Genomic DNA, 21,959 nt, shown 5'->3' on the forward strand with positions numbered 1-21,959 from the left:
ACTGTTCTCCTAAACAGTGCAGGCCAAGTCGGTAACAGGTGAGCAGCAGAGGCAATGGCTGAGACGGGGTCAGCCTGGGCAAAGATGGTACATACAAAAAAGGACAGTAGAATACAAGACAGACAAGCGGCAGAGTCCAGACTGCAAAGGCAGGGTGGTAAGAGACGACAGGCGGTAGCTGCTGGAAGGCTCTGAGGAGCTACAGTCTTGAAAGCCAAAGACCCAACATCAGTGGCTAGAGACGTCCCTAAGAGTCACAACGTTTAAAGCCAAGAGCTGAAATGTTAGCTGGTATGGACTGATGCTGCTGCTAACTGCTGTGTACACATGGCTGGAATTTCAGTGGTTCCCAAGAGCTAGCCACTGGCAACTGTCAGGCCTCAAACCAGTACCCAGAGCCGTAAGTGAGAGTCGACAGTCTCAATGTTTAGAGCTGCCTTCCTCTGAGTCTGTCAGCCTGGTCCATAAGCCTTCATCCTTCATCGAGCAGAGCTAAGAGACCTGAGCCTCTCACTGGAAACAAGGTGACCAGGAGCCCTCAGTAGGCATCAGCACATTTCCTCATCTTATTCTAGGACCTGCCCACCAGCCATTACCTCTGCATCACACCCCAGAGGCTACAATCACAAAGCTCAAATGTCACCTAGACACTGCACTAGAAAATTGCAAGGTCCCTTCAAATCATTAAGATTGTAAACACTTGCCGGGTGGTGGTGGCGCACGCCTGTAATCCCAGCACTCTGGGAGGCAGAGGCAGGCGGATTTCTGAGTTCGAGGCCAGCCTGATCTACAGAGTGAGTTCCAGGACAGCCAGGGCTACACAGAGAAAGCCTGTCTGGGGGGCGGGCGGGGGGGGGGGGGGAAGATTGTAAACACACTTAATAAATATATTTTAAAAATAAAATTTAATGTACTAGAAAGGAATAGATTGATCTGAATTCAAAAGGATGCTGGAGCAAATAGGAATATAATACACCTTTATTTATCTATTTACTTATTTATTTATTATTTATTTATTAAAAATTAATAATTATTAAGTCAAAGTCTTGTGTAGTTTAGGCAAGCCCCAAATGTACTATGTAGCCAAGGGTGATTTAGAACTTCTGAGGCTGGGGTTACAGATGCTCACCATAGCACTAAAATTACCCAGTGCTAGGGATCAAACCGGCGGCTTTGGACAGGCTCCGCAAACACTCTAGAAACTGAGCTGATCGCATAGCCCCAATACATATGTGTGTGTGTGTGTGTGTGTGTGTGTGTATACCAATTGTCTGGTCACAGGTTGAATATCTGGGGGAGAATGAAGCACAAACGTGAAGGTGAAGTTTACTGCCACTTGAGTGACAGGTCATATCTCAGGGGAGGTCAGAACTACAAAACTGAACCAAAGACAATTTCCATAGTGCAAACTTCAGCCCAATTCTAGCTACAAAGTCAGAGGAGGTAAAGAGGCCTGACGGAGACCAAGCCATTTACAGGGCATCCTGCCTACAGGTCATACAAGAATTACAACTAAGAGACACAAACAGGGATGGGAAGGCAGGCAACCCCTCTTAACATAGAGGGGTTCAGCTTGTAGACTTCCAATTAAGATGGCCCATCCCTACCAGGAAGTGAGAGTAATGAGAGAAGATGAAAAAAGGGAGGAGAGGGAGAGATAAAGAAGGGGGTAGAAAGAGAAAAAGAAAGGGGAAGAACATGGTCTTAGGGTTTCTATTGATGTAAAGAGACACCATGACCTTGGCAACTCTTATAGAGGAAAACATGCAATTGGGGCTTGCTTACAGTTCAGAGTGTAGTCCATTATCATCATGGCAAATAGCATGTTGTCATGTGGGCAGACACTTACTGGAGAAGTAGCTGAGAGTTCTACATCTAGATGAACAGGCTTCAAGGAGAGAGACACTGGGCCTGAACTGAGCACTTGAAACACCAAAGTCCATGCCCAGTGGTACACTCTCTCCAGTAAGGTCACACCTACTCCAACAAGGCTACACCTCCTAATCCCTGTCAAGTAGTGCCACCGCCCCCCTTAATGACCAGACATTCAAATATATAAGCCTATGGGTACCATGCCTATTCAAACCACCAACACCTGGTATACAGTGGCTGGTAAATATATGCTACACAAAGACAGTACATAGTAGACCATGAAACCATTATAGTCATCAGCATTTCTGTCTCTCCTCTAGTCAGAGCTGTGTAAAAAAGGAAGAAAAAAAAAGAAAAGAAAAGAAGGAAGGAGGAAGGAAGGAAGGAGAGGAGAGGAGAGGAGAGGAGAGGAGAGGAGAGGAGAGGAGAGGAGAGGAGAGGAGAGGAGAGGAGAGGAGAGGAGAGGAGAAGAGGACTGCCAAGCTATGAGAGGGGCAGTTGACAAGGGGTCTAATAGGAGCTCCCAGGAATAACACTGGAGTAGGCAGTAAAGAATCGAGATTTTAAAAGGGAAAAAAAAAAAAGCTTAAAATCTTTACTGGAATTATTATTCTTGAAGGAACTATAGCTTCAACACGGGCAAACCTACGAGTTGATGCAATGACTCATTCTCAATAAAACGAGGCAATTGTGCCCATTCGTGTGAGCCGGTTGAAAGAGCACATTGACAATTATGAATGACACAAAGGGATGTGACATTCAGACGGTCCGAAGTATGATACCCTTCACCACACACAGTGTTCCAGTCTGTGCAGAGGTTAGCCGAGGGAGAAACGGGCCCCCATCACCTTCAAGGAGATCATTCCCTACCAAGCATGCTTTGTCCAGCTAGCCACTCAACCCTACTGTACAGAGAAACAAAAAATCCTACTATTCTCCACTCATAGAACCAACATGCAAAGTGATTTGAACTAAAATCTGAAGACCCTTTTTTTTTCTTCTGCATCTAAGCAGTGAATTTCACTCGGGTGTGAGCCCCAATTTCTACTTTCAGAACTGAGTCCAATCTAGGTCTCAGATATACCTGACAAGAATGAATGGTTGACAAATTAGTCCCCAATACTTCAAAATATTTTCTTTTGTAGACCTTAAACTTTCTGGTCAAGTACAAGACAAGCACGTGAAAGCTCACTGAGGTATAAAGTGCTTTCTCTAGATCTACTCATTTTAGATGCAGTGCTAGGGCCCAAGGCAAGATTTTCTGCCATCTTGCCGTCTCTGATCTTGTCCACTATAGACTGTCTCTGTTCAATAGACACTACTGCTTTGGCCATTTCTAAAATTTCCTTTTTATTTAAACAAACAAAAAAAAGTAAAGTAGGCGGCCCTGGGAGATGGCTCAGCAGTTAAGGACACTTGTAGTCTTGCAGAGGACCTGAGTTAAATTCCCAGTGCCCACGTGGTGGTTTACCACTGCCCTATCTCCCAATCACTCATATGGTACACATTCAGACCCTTAAATCTTTAAAAAGGTGGAGCAATAGAATAATTTATATCAAAGGAAATTTTATCTTTATAAAAATCCTACTTAAATCAGCAGAAAATGTACTACTGTTAGCTAAACTACTAAAATTATAAACTAGAAAATATATTTTAATGGTCACAATATGAGACACAATAATCTAATTTCCAGAATCATATGATGTATTCTGAATATTTCAATAGTTTATGTACCTATTTAAAATAATATTATACCCTTAAAACTGATTAACTTTTAAAAATTAAAAAACCAAGTTTTAGACATTTGTAGTGGCTATTCCTGGTTGTCAACTTGACTATATTTGGAATGAACTACAGTCTAGAATTGGAAGGCTCACCTATGATCCTAATTTGGAGGCTCAGAGAGATAAGTTTCTGACCTGGATCTTGGTATGGAGATCTTGAAGCATAGTGGCTAAGACAAGGAGCTCTCCGAGTTCAAGATCATTTGGGATTAAAGGCATGGATGCACACACCTTTAATCTGGGCCACACCTCTGCTGGAGATATATAAGGACATGGGAAGAAGGAAGATGTTCTCTCACTCTTCCTTGCCTGCTTGCCTCGTGGGACAGAGAAACTACTAGATCCTTAGACTCCCATCCACAGCTGCTGCTGACCATTGTTGGGGAGTTGGACTATAGACTGTAAGTCATCGACAAATTCCCTAACTATATAAGACTATCCATACGTTCTGTGACTCTAGAGAACCCAAACTAATACAACATTTAAAGACATGCTCTGAATTCTTTTACATTCCCTAGACAAAACACACACACACACACACACACATGTGCATAAATAATTAAATCTTGAAAACAAGCCAAGCAGTGCTATGCACATGTGTAACCCCAGTGCTGGGAGGGCAGGCAGTTTGCTGGCCCAGGTGAGCTGAATCAGTGAGTTCCAAGTTGAGTGAGGGACCCTGAGCCAGAACACAAGTGTGCAACCACGCAGGGAGACACCCGGCGTAGATATCTGGCCCCCACAGGCGCACATACATGAGAATATATAATGGCCTCACACAGACACACACATACAAGTCAGCCCACTCAGGAAAGCATTCACTTATCACAGAGTAAAAGATCAGAGCCCTGAGTGTGCTGTTTCTATGCCTCTCAGGCAGCAGGCTTCTGGAGAGTCCATCTGAAGTTTCATGTCATTCGGCTGCAGGAATGCGCTCTGGGGCGTGACATGTGAGGTGGGGGGGTGGCAGCAGAAGTAAAAGGCCCAACAGGAGCCAGCTCCAAAGCCCACATACAACCTGAGCCCACCTGTTTGACACACCAACATCCTGTTCTCACCCATCCCAGTCAGTAGTCATGACTGCTCCCTAGGGAGTCTATAGGGAGCACCAGCACCTCCTCACCTGTTGGCCCACACACAGTTTCCTGCCTAAATGGCCATCCTGGTATTTATAATGCCTTAAGGGAATCAATACAAAAACACATTACCAGTGAGCATGAGTGTCCACAGTACAACAGAAACCAGCCACACCCTGCCTTGCACACTTGTGTTCTGGCTCAGGGTCCCTCACTCAAGTTGGAACTCACTGACTCAGCTCACCGGGCCAGCAAAGACCAAAGACCGCCTGCGAGAACAGCTTCACTGTGCCTTCAGGCTCTTACACCACCTTTCTTCTTTTTTGTTTGTTTGTTTGTTTGCTTGCTTGGTTGGTTTTGGTTTTTTTGGATTTGGTTTTTTCGAAACAGGGTTTCTCTGTATAGCCCTGGCTGTTCTGGAGCTCACTCTGTAGACCAGGCTGGCCTCGAACTCAGAAATCTGCCTGCCTCTGCCTCCCAAAGTGCTGGGATTACAGGTGTGCGCCACCACTGCCCGGCTAAACTGTACCCATTGATTTTTTTGTTTTGTTTTGTTTTGTTTTTTGTTTTTTCAAGACAGGTTTCTCTGTGTAGCCCTGGCTGTCCTGGAACTCACTCTGTAGACCAGGCTGGCCTTGAACTCAGAAATCTGCCCGTCTCTGCCTCCCAAGTGCTGGGATTAAAGGCATGGGCCGCCAACACCACCCGGTTTACACCACCTTTCTAATTCCTCATCTTTGAGCTACAGTTTCACACAGCGCCTTACGCTGGAGATATGTAAGGGTCCTATTCCTTTTTCTTTCTTTCTTTTTTTTAAGATTTATTTTTGTTTTATGTGGGTGTTTGGCCTGCATGTATGCCTGCTCACTACATGTGTGCAATGCTGACAAAAGTCAGAAAAGGGAGTCAGATCCTCTGAAACTGAAGTTACAGGCAGCTGTGAGCTTCCATGTGAGTACTAGGAATTGAGTGCAGGCCCTCTGGAAGAGCAGCCAGTGGTCTTAACTGTTGAGTCATTTTTCTAACTAAAGCTGTCCTATCCTTAAATGGTATGTGACGTAGTATTTAAGCTAAAATAAAATTCTACAACTTGCCTTCAAATGGTTCATTGAATATAAACTTTATCTATTTTGTACACATATTCAAATGCAGAGAAGATATAGCCAGAAGTGCAAGACGTTCAGCATGTAAAGGCACTTGGTACTAAGGCTGATGACTTGAGTTTAATCCCTTGAGCCCACATGGAAGAGATAGAAAACCACCTCCTTCAAGTTGCCTGAATTCCATGCACATGCAAGTAGACACACACACAGAGAGAGAGAGAGAGAGAGAGAGAGAGAGAGAGAGAGAGAGAGAGAGAGAGAGAGAGAGAGAGAGAGAAACACACAATCCACAAAACACAAGTTTAAGAGAAAATACAGCCAAATATCTGCTTCTGAACCTAGCAGGAAAGCGCATCCTCACTTGTTGTGCTAGTCTCTTTAACTGTGTTTCAAGTTTTCATCAAACACCTATTGCCTATTCTGTGCTTACAGTTATTATCAGCCTACTAAGTTTAGCTGTCCGGGGTATTTTTCCAAACTCCAACAGTGAGCCATTCATCTGACTACAGATAAGAATATTTAAACACCCACCTGGGCTGCTGATGTGTGGTTACCTGCTAAGAGTATAATTACCAGGTAGTCACAGACTAACTTCAACCACGGGGCTTGTGAGACTCTCTCAGGCTAGGAGTGGGTGGGATTCTGAGCATCCGTCTGTTGACTGGATGGCTTTGGTGAGTCACTTGTGTAGACCTTGGATGATCGACGCTCTAGTCTCTCCAGCACTGTATGCCCTGGTCCCTCGCCAGCTCCAGGCTGCCCCAGAACAACTGCTCGGAACTGTTCCAAGCTTGACCCCCTCAAATCTGTTCTCACCAGAACTCCCAGAAATCCATGAAAACTGCATAAAACATGGGATTCCCACCTCTGTGTTCACATACATGCCAACCTCTCTCTTATTTTAAATATACATAAATGTGTATATATGTGTTTGCATATATAATAGAATATGTAGATATGTATTTATCTGTATGGGTATTTTGCCTACAGTGTATGCCTGTGCAACACATGTACACCAGGCCAGATGTCCAGGGAGCCAGAAGAAGCTGTCAGATCTCCTGGGTCTGGAGTTACAACCGTTTGTGAGCGATGGGAACTCAACTCAGGTCCCCTGGAAGAACAGTCAGTTAACAACTGACCCATCTATCCAGCCCCAAATGCAAGACTCCCAAAGATGGCGTCCTTTAAGACACTGACTTCCTCTCCCTACCTCTGGCCACTCAACCTCCCGGATATTACTCTAGACTCCAACAATGCAGAGCTGCCAAGCCAGCCACCACGCTCCTCGCTCCTCGCTCCACTCCACTCCTCCTCCCTGTGCCTTTGCCCTCCCTCCCAATGGCAGTCACCCTTTCCTGGATGGCTTCCGCCCACCTCTTTTAGCTTCAGGCTAAGCAGATTGGTGGTTGCCAGGGGACAGGGGAAGAGAGAGTAGGAAGAGAGTGCTTAATGGGTACGTGGCTTCCTTCCAGGTGAGGACTGTGCCTAAGCAGATACAGACACTTACTGCATCTGAGAGCATCCTAAGTGCACCAAGAGTTGGTGAGCAATTCAAAATACAGAGACACCTGACTGACCCCCTGCCTCAGCCCCACCCTGGACCAGGAGCTTGCACCCTATCACACGCTCCTTCCAGTCAGTACTTCCCACTGTATCACAAGTTCCCTCCCGGGTAGCAGCTTCCCATCACACACCTGCTGCATTATCTTGATAGAGCTCCTTTAAAAAGCGGGGAGCCTCTCATCTCATCTCCCGATGCTCAACCCAGGAGACTGAATGCTCGAGAATATTATTTTCCTGTCATTGATAAATAGAGGCTGCAGCCGTCTCCCTCCAGGCAGCTTCCAGGGGTGGGTGTGGGGGAATTTTGGAGTCTAGGCTAAATAAGAGCCTAGAGTGCTTGTATTCCTTAGGAATGAAAATACTGAGAAGACATTTGCATATGCGCAAATGCGGAAGCAACAGAGCCAAGATGTTGCAGTTGATGACTGACAAGGAGGCGACTACAGGACGGGTGCAGCCCATAAGGCCAAGCTCTGGTTACACCATATCTCACTTCTGGTTCACGACTACTTGGCAACATGCAAAATTAGCTCCCATTTTCCAGACTTGGAAATAAATGTGTTTAGGTAGATTCTCAAAGGTCATGAACCCAGTTACAAGAGCGGCAAGACTCAGCTCAAGCTGCCCAGGCTTCAGGGTTTGCTTCCGGAGCACCAGGGTGCTACCAACCACTGCCCCTTCCCACTGCCCCTTCCCACTGCCCCTTCCCACTGCCCAGGCACGTCCAGAAGCTACGGACAGCCATCCCTTGGCCCACAGTAGGCCTTTGCTAAGACTGAAAAGTGCCTTCGTTTACCTCACATACCTGTTTGTCCATTACCAGATTTCGGCTCACATTTTACAGTGGGCTGGCTGGGTTTGTTTTGTCTTATTTTGTTTCAAGTGGTCATAAGCTGGCCCTGCTCTTGCAGAGGACCAAGTTCCATTCCCAGCACCACAGGGGCAGCTGAACTAACTGCAGCTCCAAAGGCGTGTGATGCTGCTAACCTCCTGCCCCCCCCCCCCCCCCACGGAGCTCACGTGTACATACCCATAGACACAGTGACAAATAATAAAAATTTAAATCTCATTTTTAAAAAATATCAAAAAGAGAGAAATGACTCATGAAAAGCTACCTGACTTATGAGATGCTTGCTGGGGGTGGTGACACCTGCCTGTAATTCCAGCACTTGGGAGGGAGAGGCTAAAGATCAGGAGTTCTGAGCCGGCCTGTACCAAAGTTTGAGGCCAGCATTAACTAGATAAGACCCAGTGACAAACCTCCATAAACCAGCAGCACTTGCTTCCTTACGGTCCCTCTTCAGTTCAGTAGTGTGCCTGCTTTCCTAGAACCACCCTCACTGGCTCCCCACTGAAGGTTTACTTTCAAAATACCCCAACCTCTACTGAGCAGCACCCTTACAAATGAGAAAAATAAGAAATAACCAAATAAAAAAGGCAGAACTATATACTCTTGTTGGTTTAGAAAGCATTACTGTACATTACTGTATGGGGCTGTGCAGTACAGTGGTTAGAACACCTGCCAGCCGTGTGTGTGTGTGTGTGTGTGTGTGTGTGTGTGTGTGTGTGTGTGTGTGTGTGTGTGTAGAAGAACAGGGCCTGGGGAAGGAGAAAGAGAAGGCCTCCACCAGGAAGTGCAGTGTTTTAGTGTGCTTTCTATTGCTGTGGTAAAACTCTATGACCATAAGCAGTTTCAGGAAGAAAAGGGCTTATATTTCTGTATTACAGTCCATCACTGGAGTAAGTCAGGGCAGAAACTCAGGCAGGAGCCTGGTGGCAGGACCCTGGAGAAAGGACCTGAAGCAAGGATCATAGAGGAATGTTACTTACTGGCTTGTTCCCCATGGCTAGCTCCTGCTTTCTTATACAACCCAGCAGCACCTGCCCAGGAGTAGCACTGCCCACAGTGGGCTGGGCGCTCCCACATCAATTATTAATCAAGAAAATACCCCACAGACTTGCCTGCAGGCCACTTTGAGAGAGGTGTTTCTCAGTTCAGCTTTCCTGTCTCAGAGCTCTGGAGCTTGGGTCAGCCTGACAGACACTAAGTAGTGTGCTCAGAGACACTGGCTTCCCCAGCAGAGTCTGGTGCCCAGCCCAGCCATGGGCTGGTGCCACCCACATCCACAGGGATCTTCCTCCCTCAGTCCCTTCAGAATGCCTTCACCAGGGCAGAGGCATCTTCACCCATCTTCTAGTGATGCCAAGCTAGTCACGTTGATGATGATAATGACGATGATGACGATTACCTCTGTGTGCACACGGAAGGAAAAGCCTACCGGGAAAGGAATGTCAATCTTAACAACCAATCAATACAGTTGCAAAGGTTTGTACAGGCTCAGACTAGGGAGTGGCACTATTAGAAGGCGTGGCCCTGTTGGAGTAGATATGGCCTTGTTGGGAGTAGGCGTGTCACTGTGGGTGTGGCCTTTAAGAACCTCATCCTAGATGCCTGGAAGTCAGTTTTTACTAGCAACCTTCAGATGAAAATGTAGAACTCTCCTCCTGCACCATGCCTGCCTGGGTGCTGGCCATGTTCCCACCTTAATAATGGACTGAACCTCTGAACCTGTAAGCCAGCCCCAATTACATGATGTCCTTGTAAGAGGACACTGGTCATGGTGTCTGTTCACAACAGCAAAACCCTAAACATATATCATCTCAAAAACACTTTATGCCTTTTTGCATGTGTGCATGCACACACAAACTCACCAACATGTATACAACGTTCCAGACAACAAGCCAGGCAGTTTTAGTTTGATTAGTTCCTCGTGACTTACACCTCCTTAACTATCAGTTGCTGAGGCTGGGGTTGGTGGGATACTATGAAGGTGTACACACACATGTCCATAAAGGGCAGACAGAGCACAGTGAGAATATGACATCAGACACTGCGGAACCAGAGGTGACAGCTCTAACAGAACATGTTAGAGACCTGTATACCCATGAGCTGCACACTAGAGACCTGTAGACCCACGAGTTACACACTAGAGACCTGTAAACCCACGAGTTACACACTAGAGACCTGTAGACCCATGAGAGTTACACTTTCAGTGAAGATAAAACTGTCAAGTATTAATATAACAATTGTCACAAAACTAAACACTTAAAACAGAAACTTTCAGAAATAGGAGCGGAGGAGATAGAGGCCCAGCTGCAGTGAGAGACAGGACACAAGCCCCTCCCTCTCAAGGCTGTGACTAGCCAAGCATCAAAACAAAGATGTAGCACTCCTGCAGAAGATGTGAATGACACCTCAGAGGAAGAAACCAAACAGCTCGAACAAGTAATCACTAAACATCAAGGAGCAGAGACAAGGGGACACGTGTGTACATCCCATTAACAGAATCCATTTAAAGCAATACTTCTCCTATCAAGTTGGCATAGATCCTAACTTGTTTGTCAGTAGAAGGGTGCGGGGACGCAGCTTCATACATCACTGAGAAACATGAACTGGCTTTGAGAGCTCCTATACGAAGCCCTTCCTTGCCCTTAAACAACTCTCCTCAAGGTACAAATCCCCAGATTTACATTTTTGTTCTGCCTTTTTTGAGACAGGTTTCTCTATATAGCCTTGGCTACATAGAGCTCTGTAGACCTGAAACTCATAGATTCAGCTTCTGTCTTGGGGTACACGACCACATCCCTTCTAAATCTTAAATTATATGCGTTCAGAATAGCCATTAGTATCAGCCAATAGTATCCTGAATTTCTGAGCCAGGTTACCAAACTTGCTATTAGCTACTAGCTATAAACCACAGGCAGGTAAATTATTTAACTTCATCTGAAATGAAGGCAACAGGACCATTTGTCAGGATTGCTGTGAGAACAGAATGAACAGGGCCCACTCAGACACAGGCCAGGCAACACACTCAGGAAGTAGCAGTTATGGGTACTGTCGCCAAAACTCCTTACTCATAAGTAATATCTGTGCAAACAATTCATGAGCAATCAGGGGTGCTCTTTGTAGCTGCTCAAATCATTTCAAGTTACTAATAGCTTTATAAAATATTTTCTCATATGTATCTGCACATACACACATGTGTGCACATACTACAGCTCATGTGACAGAGGACAATCTGGAGAACTTGGTTCTCTCCTTATACTATGTGCATGTGAAGGATGGAACTCAGGTCTTCAGGCTCAGGGACAAGAACTTTTACCTAGAAGCATTTTGCCCGCCCATGGACAAGGCTTCCAAGTACAAAGTTTATTTGAATAAAATATGAATCAGAAATCATTACTGCTATCAATAAGCTAATTACTGAGACCATATGCTAATTGGATAACCAAAAGAGAGTTCGGCATCTCTCAGACAGAGCTACCATTACTGATGCTGTGAATGCGCTCCTATCTGGCTGTTTATCTTCAACTATATTTTGTTTTCTACAATAAGCATGCATGATCTTATGGGAAGGAAAGCCTGCCCCCCAGGCAGGAGCTTCTGATATTGAGGATAGAACCTAGGGCCTCACATGGGCTCAGTCAGGGCTCTACCGGAGAACAGCTTCCCCAGCCGTGGAAGGTTTTAAATCACAGTCTTTTACCCTAACAGGTATAGTCCGAGCTTTCTTTCTCTGAAGGATCTATGCTGTGTCAAGCTGGATTATACAATCACTTCTCATCACAGGCCACTTTGCCAGAGCCCTTGGTCACACTAACACATCATCTTCTCTTTGGAGCACCCTGTTGGAGATGTCACCATTTGAAGATGTCCCCTTGGAAGTATCAACAAAACCACCCAATTTATTTGCAGTGGTTGGTTTGGGGGTTGGTTCTTTTTTGTTGTTGTTTGGCTAAAAGAAACACATACGTCATTGGATGATGGAACAGCTATGTAGAACTTTCATTTTGCTACCATTGGGGGAAAGGGCAAGGCAGTATGAATCAACCATTCCCCCCCCCCTTCGGATTTCAGAGAGTCGTGTCTGAAAGGAGCCATCTGTTCTGGGGCAAGGTCCCTCACTTGGGCCTGCCTCCCACAGCTGTTCATGCCTGTAGGAACTTCAGCACCCTTAGGTGGCAGGGCAAATGCTTGCCTAGCTCACATAGGAACCAGTAAAGGACCCCAGTGATGGGAGAGTCTGGACAGTGCACGCATGCTGTAATGTTGTATCTAGTCTTCTTAGCTCTCTTTTTCCCAAGACTCCACTCTAAGTTCAGCATGGCTGATAACTTAATTCTGCTTGCCCTTGGCTCTATCTAGGAAAGAGAAAGGAAGAGACGGAGCTGTTATTTCTCTACTGGAATCATTTCTGAGAAGAAAAGTTCCATGGCCCTGCCAAGATTTCTCCAAATAATCGTTTAAATTTGTCTAGTAATTCAAAAATTTAATTCAAGTTTTTTTTTTAAAGAAAAAACTCCTAATGCCAGAAGGTAGCCTTCTGCCACTCACCGCCTCCCGAATTCAATTTTTTTAAAGATTCATTTATTTATTATATGTATGTACACTGTACCTGTCTTCAGACACACCAGAAGAGGGCATCAGATTTGTTACAAATGGTTGTGAGCCACCATGTGGTTGCTGGGATTTGAACTCAGGACCTCTGGAAGAGTAGTCAGTGCTCTTAACCGCTGAGCCATCTCTCCAGCCCCTTCCCGAATTCTTAAATGCTGATAGTTTGTTTCATCTACACAATCCAAACTTGTTGCTCCTTCAGCGGGCTGCTTAATTAATATGCATGCATGCACAGTACCTGTTCTTCCGGCTCTGAAGGCCATTCTAGTTATTAAGCTTCCAATCTTTCCTCTGAGCCCATTACACATCTGTGCGCCTATAGAGGTCTATACAGACTTCTGGGGCATAGACTGTGTGTGAAAGAGTGTGTGCAGGTATGTGCATGTCCTCGTGCATGCGCATGTGAAAAGCAGAAGACAACCTCAGTTGACCTTCCTCAGCAGCCCCTCACCTAGCTGTTTGAAACAGAGGCTCTCATGGGTCTTGGGATTCGCTTGCAAAGTAGGCTGTGCTGGCTGCTCAAGGAGCCTCAGAGATCCCCTAGGCTCTACCTCCCCAGTGCTAGGATTACAAGCAGGTACCATGACACTTGGGGTTGAAGATCAAACTCAAGTCCTCATACTTTCAGAGCTCCTTACTGCAGAGCCGCTCCCTCAGCTCCTGACCTACACAGACCTCTATCATGGTTCTGATAGCATTTCTTGTTAGGGTTTTATGTCTAACTCCCTTCAGATTCTTGGAGGCTGTGACTAGATCTTTATTATAGAAACTTTATAGTAAATAAAAAATGAGAGCATGACCGACACTCTAAGGTGGGAATGAGGAGAGGGTTTATAGTAGATATTGAAAGGATAGAAAATAATACAACCTAACACTAATGACCCCAAGAAATCAGGAGTTTAAAATGCTATCTCACTTTGTTAGAAACTAGGTAAAAGGTCACATTCCAGAGCCCGCCCTTTGTTTAGACCTAGCAGACAGGCCTTGAATAGGTGATCCTGGCCACATAAGGTAACTGGAAATGGGCTAAGTTTATCTTGCTTCTGTAAACTTAATGCCATTACCCCTATGCAGGAGTTCACACAGCTGTAGACATTATAGGAAACTAATTGGTCCACTGAGCGCGGGCTCCGATAATTTAAACTGATTGGCCTAAAAACTATGGAGTGGTACAAATCAATTGGCTCGCATTTCGCAGGCATGCTAAGAAATGATTGGTTTGTGATTCGAGGGCTCTGTCGTAAACTTATAAAAGCTGTCGCAATTCGGCACTCGTGGTCCTCAGTCCTCTACCCCTGCGTGGTGTACGACTGTGGAACCCAGAATTCTGGAATAAAGAAATCCTCATGCTATTGCATTGAGACCGTTTCTCGCGAGTGATTTGGGTGTCGCCTTCCGGGGTGTGGGGTGCTGGGGCACCCTCGGTTTTTTTTTTTGGGGGGGGGGTCTTACAATATGAGGGAGAACTTGGCCCGAGACATCTGGAAGGCCCCAGACTGAATATGGCCAGCAGACTGAACCTGGTTATGGGGATACGATAGGAGAGTGAGACAGGGGAGAAAGGCGGGCAAGCTGACCAAGAGGCCAAGAGGGTGCATGGCCAAAATGGCGGAGCTATGAAGTAAAGCTGGGTGAGGGGAAGTGTAAGTCCAACCCCTGAGAAGGAGAGGTTTAGAGGAAGGGTGGGTGAGAGGTGCTGGGAGGAGCCACAGGTGGGGAGTGAGATTTGTTCTGGGTTTCTTTAAGACCTAACATTTAGGACATTCACTAGCCGACTCAGTAAGACCACTGAATTCTGTTTTAACTATATCCCTTCTCAACACCCCAAGACATTCTGAAGAAAATCCCAGACTTGCTATCATTTCATCTGTCAGTGCTCCTCTAAATATTCTCCGAGAGATGTCCTTCATGAACAATATCCCATGCCACCGCTGTTACACTGGAATCTGCGGAATAAAATTCCATATTAAATTTATAACTGCTTTTTCTGTCTCCACAATTGTCTCAGAAACATGTATGTTATACAGCTATTTATTCGTGGCCTCAAAATGCCCAAAGTTCAGATTGGTTAATGGCTTCTAAACCTTAATTTCTTGGGATCTCTAGATTCCTTCTCCATCTTGTCCCTCATAAAGAAACTGGTTCATCTAAGAGTTTCCCACAGCCAGAATCCTGGTGAATATTTCTCATGTCCCTCTGTCCTCAGTATTTCTAAAAACTCTGGTTATGAATGTGAAGAGTTTTGCATTCGGGTGTGGCTTATTAAGACACTGATGGCCTCTAATGGTCACTCTGTCCTGACTCTAAATCCATTAACTCATTCAGAACTGCAAAACTGTGGGAGCCTCCTTGCCCTGCTCATTCGTTAGCTAGAACAGAGTATGTGATTTACTAGTTCAGCCCTTCCCCGTCTATTGTGAGCTTTCCCTCTCAGAGATTTTGTTATGCCGAGATACAGCTCACACAGAGGAAGAACCAGAAACAGTTTGTTTCTCCAGCATAAAAGAGTGCAGCTGTGTCCTAGCATCTTCCAAAGGTGACTAATGACTTCAATCTTAAATCATTACTAGACTGCGGGGCCCCTACCGTTATCTTTATTGATGCTTAAAAGGTCCCATCCTGGCAAGGGAGGAGGGGCTCTTCACTGTGGTTCCAAAGTCCAATCTTTGATAGCATTCTTCCATTCCAATCTAAAAAGTGATTCTAGGCTTTGCTCTCCCTGGCCCTGCCTTGGAATTACCTAGTTCTCCAAAGAGAGTATAATTATTAACCCATTTTTGAGCCCAATTTACGCTTTCATAGTTTCAAAACAAGGTAACTGTGAGACTGGAGAGATAGCTCGGCTGGTTAAGTGCTTGCCTTGCAATCTTGGAGACCTGAATTTGAGTTTCCAAATCTATACAGAAAGCCAGGATAGCATGTACTTGTAATCTAGCTCCAGGAAAATGGAAACAGAAGAATTGCTGGACTTGCCTGTCAGCAGAGCTAGCTTAATTGATGAGAACAGTCTATACGAGTCCTGGTCTCCAAGGTAAACTCCTGAAGATGACACCTGAGGTTGTCCTCTACCCTCCACATGCATGAGCACACACCCTCACACAGGCACCCTCACACACGTAAATACACATGCACACATAGATTTAAAAAATTAAATAAGGTGAGTTTTGGTTTCTAACTTGATGGTTTTGAATGTGCATATACTATACATAGTAAAGTAATTAAAATTTTAAACTACCACTCAATTCTCTGGACTATGTGGGGAAAGACATGAAGCAGGGAGGATGACATATTGAGAAGTCGTTGAAGGGAAGAGTGGATAGATAGATAGATAGATATAGATATATGCACATATATGTATATACACAGTATATATATATGTATATATATATATGTGTGTATATATATGTATGTATGTTTTTATATATGTATATATAAAATGAATGATCTGGATTGGCTAGAAAGAGTGGTTAAGAGTACTTTGCTGGTCTTGCAGAGGATGTAAGTTTGGTTCCTAACATTCATGTCAGATGGCTCACACAACTATCTGAAACTCCAGCTTCATTGGATCTGACACCCTCTTCTGGCTTCTGAGAGCACCTACACTCACATGTGCAACACACAAACACACACACATACACAATTAAAAATAAATGTTAAAAATTAAAAGAAAGAGCTTGAACACTGTGTGGGAAAGACAGTAAGAGTTCGTGGTTCAAATGTGAATTAGTTTCTAGGTGAACCTGATGCAGCCTTAATACTAATGTTGAAGTATAAAAAGAGAACTCTGTGTGCATGCCTGCACATGTGTGTACCCAGCATCACATGAAAGTCAGAGGACACCCTGGAATGTTATTCCTGAGGAAGGACAGTCCCCCTGTTCTGAATGAGGGTCTCTCATTGGTGTAGAGTTTCTAAGTATGCAAGCATGGCTGGTCAGCACTGCCCAGGCATCTGCCCCACTGCCTCCCTGAATTGGGATGACAAGCAGGAGTCACCACACCAGCTTTTCTCACCTAGGTTCTGGGCCTCAAGCCTGTAAAGCAAGTATTTTCCCAACTGAGCCATTCTATAACCTCAAAAGAAGAGTCTCTTCATGTGTAACCTCCCTTCCAGGGCCACAAGGAAATAACACAGGGATAACAATAAGAAGCTGTCTAAACAAAGCATTAATTAGGATAAACATTGTTAATTCAAGGGTGGGTTCTTCATTGACAATGAGTAAACTGTGCTTAGTAACTTATCCCGAGTTTAGAATAAGAGAGTAAGTGTAATATTTGCTATCTTAATTATTCACATTATCCCAAAGTCACTGCAGCAATACCACTGCAGTGTATCAAGCACATTCAAATCCCAGAACCTAATGCAGAACCACAACTAAGACAAATACCTATTTAAACCTTTATCCCCCCCACCCCGGGGGGGGGGGGGGCGGGGGGGGGGAGGATAGTTTGGGTTTTTTGCTTTTTTTGTTTTTGTTTTTGTTTTTCCCAGTGGCTCTATTGGTAACTCTAATCCTTTAGAAACATCATTGGGGGGTGGGTTAGGTACTGACTGAGCAAGATGCTCTGACAAGATGCTTCAGAAGAGATACAGTTGACTTACAAAAACCACAGTTCAGTGTAACAAGCACTCCCAAGAAAGAACAGCAAAATGAGGTTTACAGCCAAGAACTTAATAAACCAGGCTGCAGCTCAGCAGCTAAGAGAGAGCACTTGGTGCTCTTACATGGGATCCAAGTTAAGATCTTAGAATATATATATTCTGGCCTCTACAGACCTGACACCCACAATCACAGACACCACACACACACACACACACACACACAGAGAGAGAGAGAGAGAGAGAGAGAGACAGACAGACAGACAGACTCACTCATGCGCATATGAGTAATTTTTTAAAGAGCTTAATAAATTACAATACTAAGAATAGGTAAAATTTGAAAGAGACAGGCTCCACCAAAAGCTGCTTACAGTATGTTTGCGGATTCCCTCTCCATCTAGAAATACAGTCCCTTAAATGTATTGCTCAAATGTCCCAATCTGAACTCCATGAGAATAAGCAAGCCTATTATTACTGTATATCTCATAACTGATATAGATCTGATGTAGTGCTGCCTGTTATTTAATGACCCCACTGGGAAGGAATCTGCAAGCTCCAATTTAGTAATTAAAAATAAATGTGTAGTTCCAGGGGATCTGACACCCTCACACAGACACATATGTAGGCAAAACGCCAATGCATGTAATATGAAAATATAAATAAATCACTTTCTTAAAAGAAGGAAATGAGTGAGTGAGAAAGATACGATGGCTCATACCTGTTAATTCAACCTTTGGGAGGCTGAAGCAGGGGGACTGCCATGAATGTGAGGCCAGCCTAGACTATCTAGTGAGTTCCAGGCTAGCCTGGGATATCAAGTGAGACCTCATCTCAAAACAAGCAAATATAAGACAGAGATTTCCAAATCTGTAGTTAATTGATGTGGCTATTTCCAAACTTGAACAGTAGATAATCAACCTTCAAATACCTACTACCTATGTACCACTGTGAAGCAAGCGCACTTACTTACATGTACATAAACACAGCCTGGTCCCTGAGCTCCAACCCTGGGCATTGATCGAACACTGCTGCTGATGAGAAGAGTTAATCTGACTTCCCCTGCATGTAGCTGCAGCTTGGCAGGCAAGGATGCTGTGTACGGCACACCGCCATCAAATCCTCACACATCTACAGCTTCAGTCTGCTGCTCAGATGGTTACACTGAGATATAAGCAGAGACAGCTACAGTAAAAACGTATCAAAGTAGTAATCTACGATCATTTCCATGGATGTTAAATGAATGTTTTAAAACTCACCTTAAGAGATTCAGAACTTGGAAGGGGGTGGGGGAAGGAAAGAGAAACCAAGCTGTAAACCCTCTTAAATTACAGGGAATAAATGTTTAAAAATAAAATTGAGCCTGGTTGTGTGGGGTGGCCCATGCCTCTAATCCCAGAACTCGGGAGACAGAGGCAGGTGGGTCTATAAAGACAGCCTGGTCTACATAGTGTGATCCAGGATAGCCTGGTCTACATAGTGAGATCATTAAATAAATATGTGTAATGAAACTAAGAAATAATAATAAAGCATACTAAGAAATTTGGAAGGGTTGTGTTCAATATTGCCACTTAAGAAAACCAACATGTAACATAAAGTCAAAACCAAAGGTTTAACTGTATCAAAACAACCACTTTCTGCACAAGGAATGCTAGGACCATGAAGAATCTCAGCAAATAGCTAAGAATTAATCTTAGATGTTTTGTAAAAGGTATCAGTCTCCTGGATGTGCAGTACACATACAAGTCAACAAGGCACAGAAAGGTTAAAAAGGACCAACAGTTCCTTGCAAAAGATGCAGGAGGTTCAGGACACCTAAAGAGAATAAACTCACTCACAAGGGAAACAGATCTAATGTAGCTTGAGGGTCTGTGAGACAACTCGGTGAGTAAAAGGGCGAGCCACCAAGCCGGACGTGAGACTGATCCCCAGGATCCACGTGGAAGGAGAGCGACTCCTTCTAGCTGTCCTTTCATCTCTATATACACGCTGTCACACACGCACATACACACGCAAACACACACAAATAAATAATGATTAAAAAATTAAAGTACCAGAACACACTTTATCTTACCTATCAGACACATGTGGAGAGAGAGAGAGAGAGAGAGAGAGAGAGAGAGAGAGAGAGAGAGAGAGAGAGAGCAGACATTAAATCCTGGATTTATTCCAAAAGGTTGAAGGGCAAAAAAAGAGATGAAGAGAGGGGCCTGGTCAGACACGCACGCTTGGCTGGTTTATCTAGCTCCTTTCATTAAAAAAACCCCTGACAGAATATATTCTGCACCTTAACAAACCGAGAGGAGTGTGTTGCTTCAGACTGAACAGTTTTTACACCACGCATTTTAACTGTTAGGCAGTTATTTTAAGAAGTGGCAAAATGCTCAGTTTAGCGTGTGCTGAAGACAAACTCAAGCGAGACTTGTGTGTGTCAAGCCAATGTGCATAATGAAAACACCAGCAGCAGCAGCAGCAGCAGCTACAACCTCGGGGCTTCCCCTAAGTGGGAAGATAAACCCTTGGTACAAACCAAGCAGGGGAAATGCAGCTGCAAGTCTGGAGAAAGGTAGATCTGCTAGGAACTGGGGAAGAAGCTGATCTGTAACCATGGCTACCCCCACCCTCCATACACTACGTTTTTCTGCCAAATTTTTTAAGCCACGCAAAAGAAAACCTTTTTCACTGTGACTTTACAAAACATATTTAGGCGTGGTCAAACATCAAAGAGCAAGCTTGCCGCCCGAATCTATTATCATTTCTTTCTCTGCCCCACGCTCTCTCCCTTTGTTTGTTTGCTTGTTTTTGAGTCTCATTTTCATGTAACCCAGGCTGGACTCCAACTTCCTACATAGCCCAGGCTAGCCTTGAATTCGTGATCCTCCAGCCTCTGTCGCCCAAATGCAGGCATTACAGACAAGCATCACCACACCCAGATTCCAAATCATTTTCCCTTTTTTAAAAAAAGTCTAGTTTCTCCAGTTTCCATGAAGGCCAACTAAACTACTGTCAGAAAGACACTGATCTGAAATAATTCAAAACCAGACACAAATGAATCTGTATCCTCATAAAAAGCATATAACCCCAAACTGAAATCTGCACAAAATTATAAAAATCCATTTTAATTACGAACATCGTGCAATTTGCACATTCCTTTTCCTCTGTGTTTGACTCTGGAAGACGTTTAAAATAGCACTTCCTTAATAACAGAATTTTGATGAGACGGCCATTCTAACCTGCCAAATTATCCAAGTTCCAACATCTGTAGTCAGGATGTTTCCCAAGATTTCTGTTCTCTCTGCCAACTTACAGAGAAGCCTTACAATTCCACTTCTCTCCGCCCGCACTCGGAGGCCAGACTTCAGCTCGGCACCCATGTTCCGCACCCACCTGCCCCACAGGTGGGATTTACTCTGCCAACAGGACAATCACCTTCCCGACTTCGCCATCTCCAGGGTCAAACACAAGCGGGGCTTTGTCTGCATTCGCGAGATCCCTATTCTTGCCCAGGCTGGCGGAGAACCAGACTTGCCCTGTGACAGCCTCAGCGGAGGACACATAACGTCTCTCCCAGCTCTGGCACGGCTGAAAGCCGCGGAGCCCGGTGAGTCCGGAGTCCGCACCGGCGGAACTGAGTGGAAGACGGGAGCCACCTGGCTCCGGAATCGCGGGCGCCGAGCGCGATGGGACAAGTGAAGAGCAGGATGGCACCACGGGAAGACAGAGAGGGGTCCCTCCCGAGGAAAGGGAACTCCCAAAGGTCAAAGTGAGACGGGGACGCAGGATTTCTCTGAGAAGCTTAGATCTGCGGTGAGGGGCGCAACAGAGAGGGTCCCTGGAGCTGCTCACCGTGCTGGCCACCGCGGTGGGCGAAGAGGGTGACGTGGGGCCGGGCGCGTCCTGCTTCCACAGTCGGGACTTGAGGCTCTTCATGGCCACGGCTCTCAAGGGCCTGGGTCTCCACCAGGTTGCGGACTGCGAGAGCGAGAGCCAGAGCTGCTGACGCCCCAGAGCGCGCGGGGCCCGCCCCACCTGCCACCTGGGGCCCCGGGGCCTCGCTCAACCCCCTCCGGCAGCCAATCAGACCCGTCGTCTATCTGGGGTGGGGTCGGTTCTGACCAATCGGAAACCGGGAAGGGGGCGGGACTTCCCTTTTAAACTTCATAACACCCTTCCTCTCCCCTCTGGAGGAAAAGTTGGGGAACTTAAACTATGCAGCGTGTGGAGTTGTGCTACTCAGTGAGCGGAGGCACAGCGCCGGCTCCTGGCCTGTGGTTCCTGCACACTTGGGTGGTCTAAGGTTAGAGAAATCCAGCCTAGACCGGTTCTTATCTCCCCAGGCTCCCCCCAATCGCGAGCTCTTTATAGGCTAAAATTATCTTCCTCCTATCGGGTCCCAGCTTACCTACATACAAACCAGCTTGCAGGAACAACTTCCCATCCAGGATCTTAATGAGAACACACGGACTGCAGGACCACAAGTCTCACCGCCACACACACGGGGATTTCT

At 45.3% G+C, this 21,959-nt stretch overlaps 1 protein-coding gene across 1 annotated transcript in view; it reads right to left on the minus strand.

Annotated features, from left to right (window-relative positions):
- Uaca (uveal autoantigen with coiled-coil domains and ankyrin repeats) overlaps positions 1-21,493 on the minus strand; it is an 88,150-nt gene extending 66,657 nt beyond the window's left edge. Inside the window, exon 1 of the mRNA XM_052188129.1 lies at positions 21,299-21,493. Coding sequence (XP_052044089.1) covers positions 21,299-21,382 — 84 coding nt within the window. The 5' untranslated portion in view covers positions 21,383-21,493. The remainder of the gene's footprint in view (positions 1-21,298) is intronic.
- Positions 21,494-21,959: the final 466 nt, after the last annotated feature.

This window comes from Apodemus sylvaticus, chromosome 7 (assembly GCF_947179515.1).
Source record: "Apodemus sylvaticus chromosome 7, mApoSyl1.1, whole genome shotgun sequence".
Taxonomy (NCBI): Eukaryota; Metazoa; Chordata; class Mammalia; order Rodentia; family Muridae; genus Apodemus; species Apodemus sylvaticus.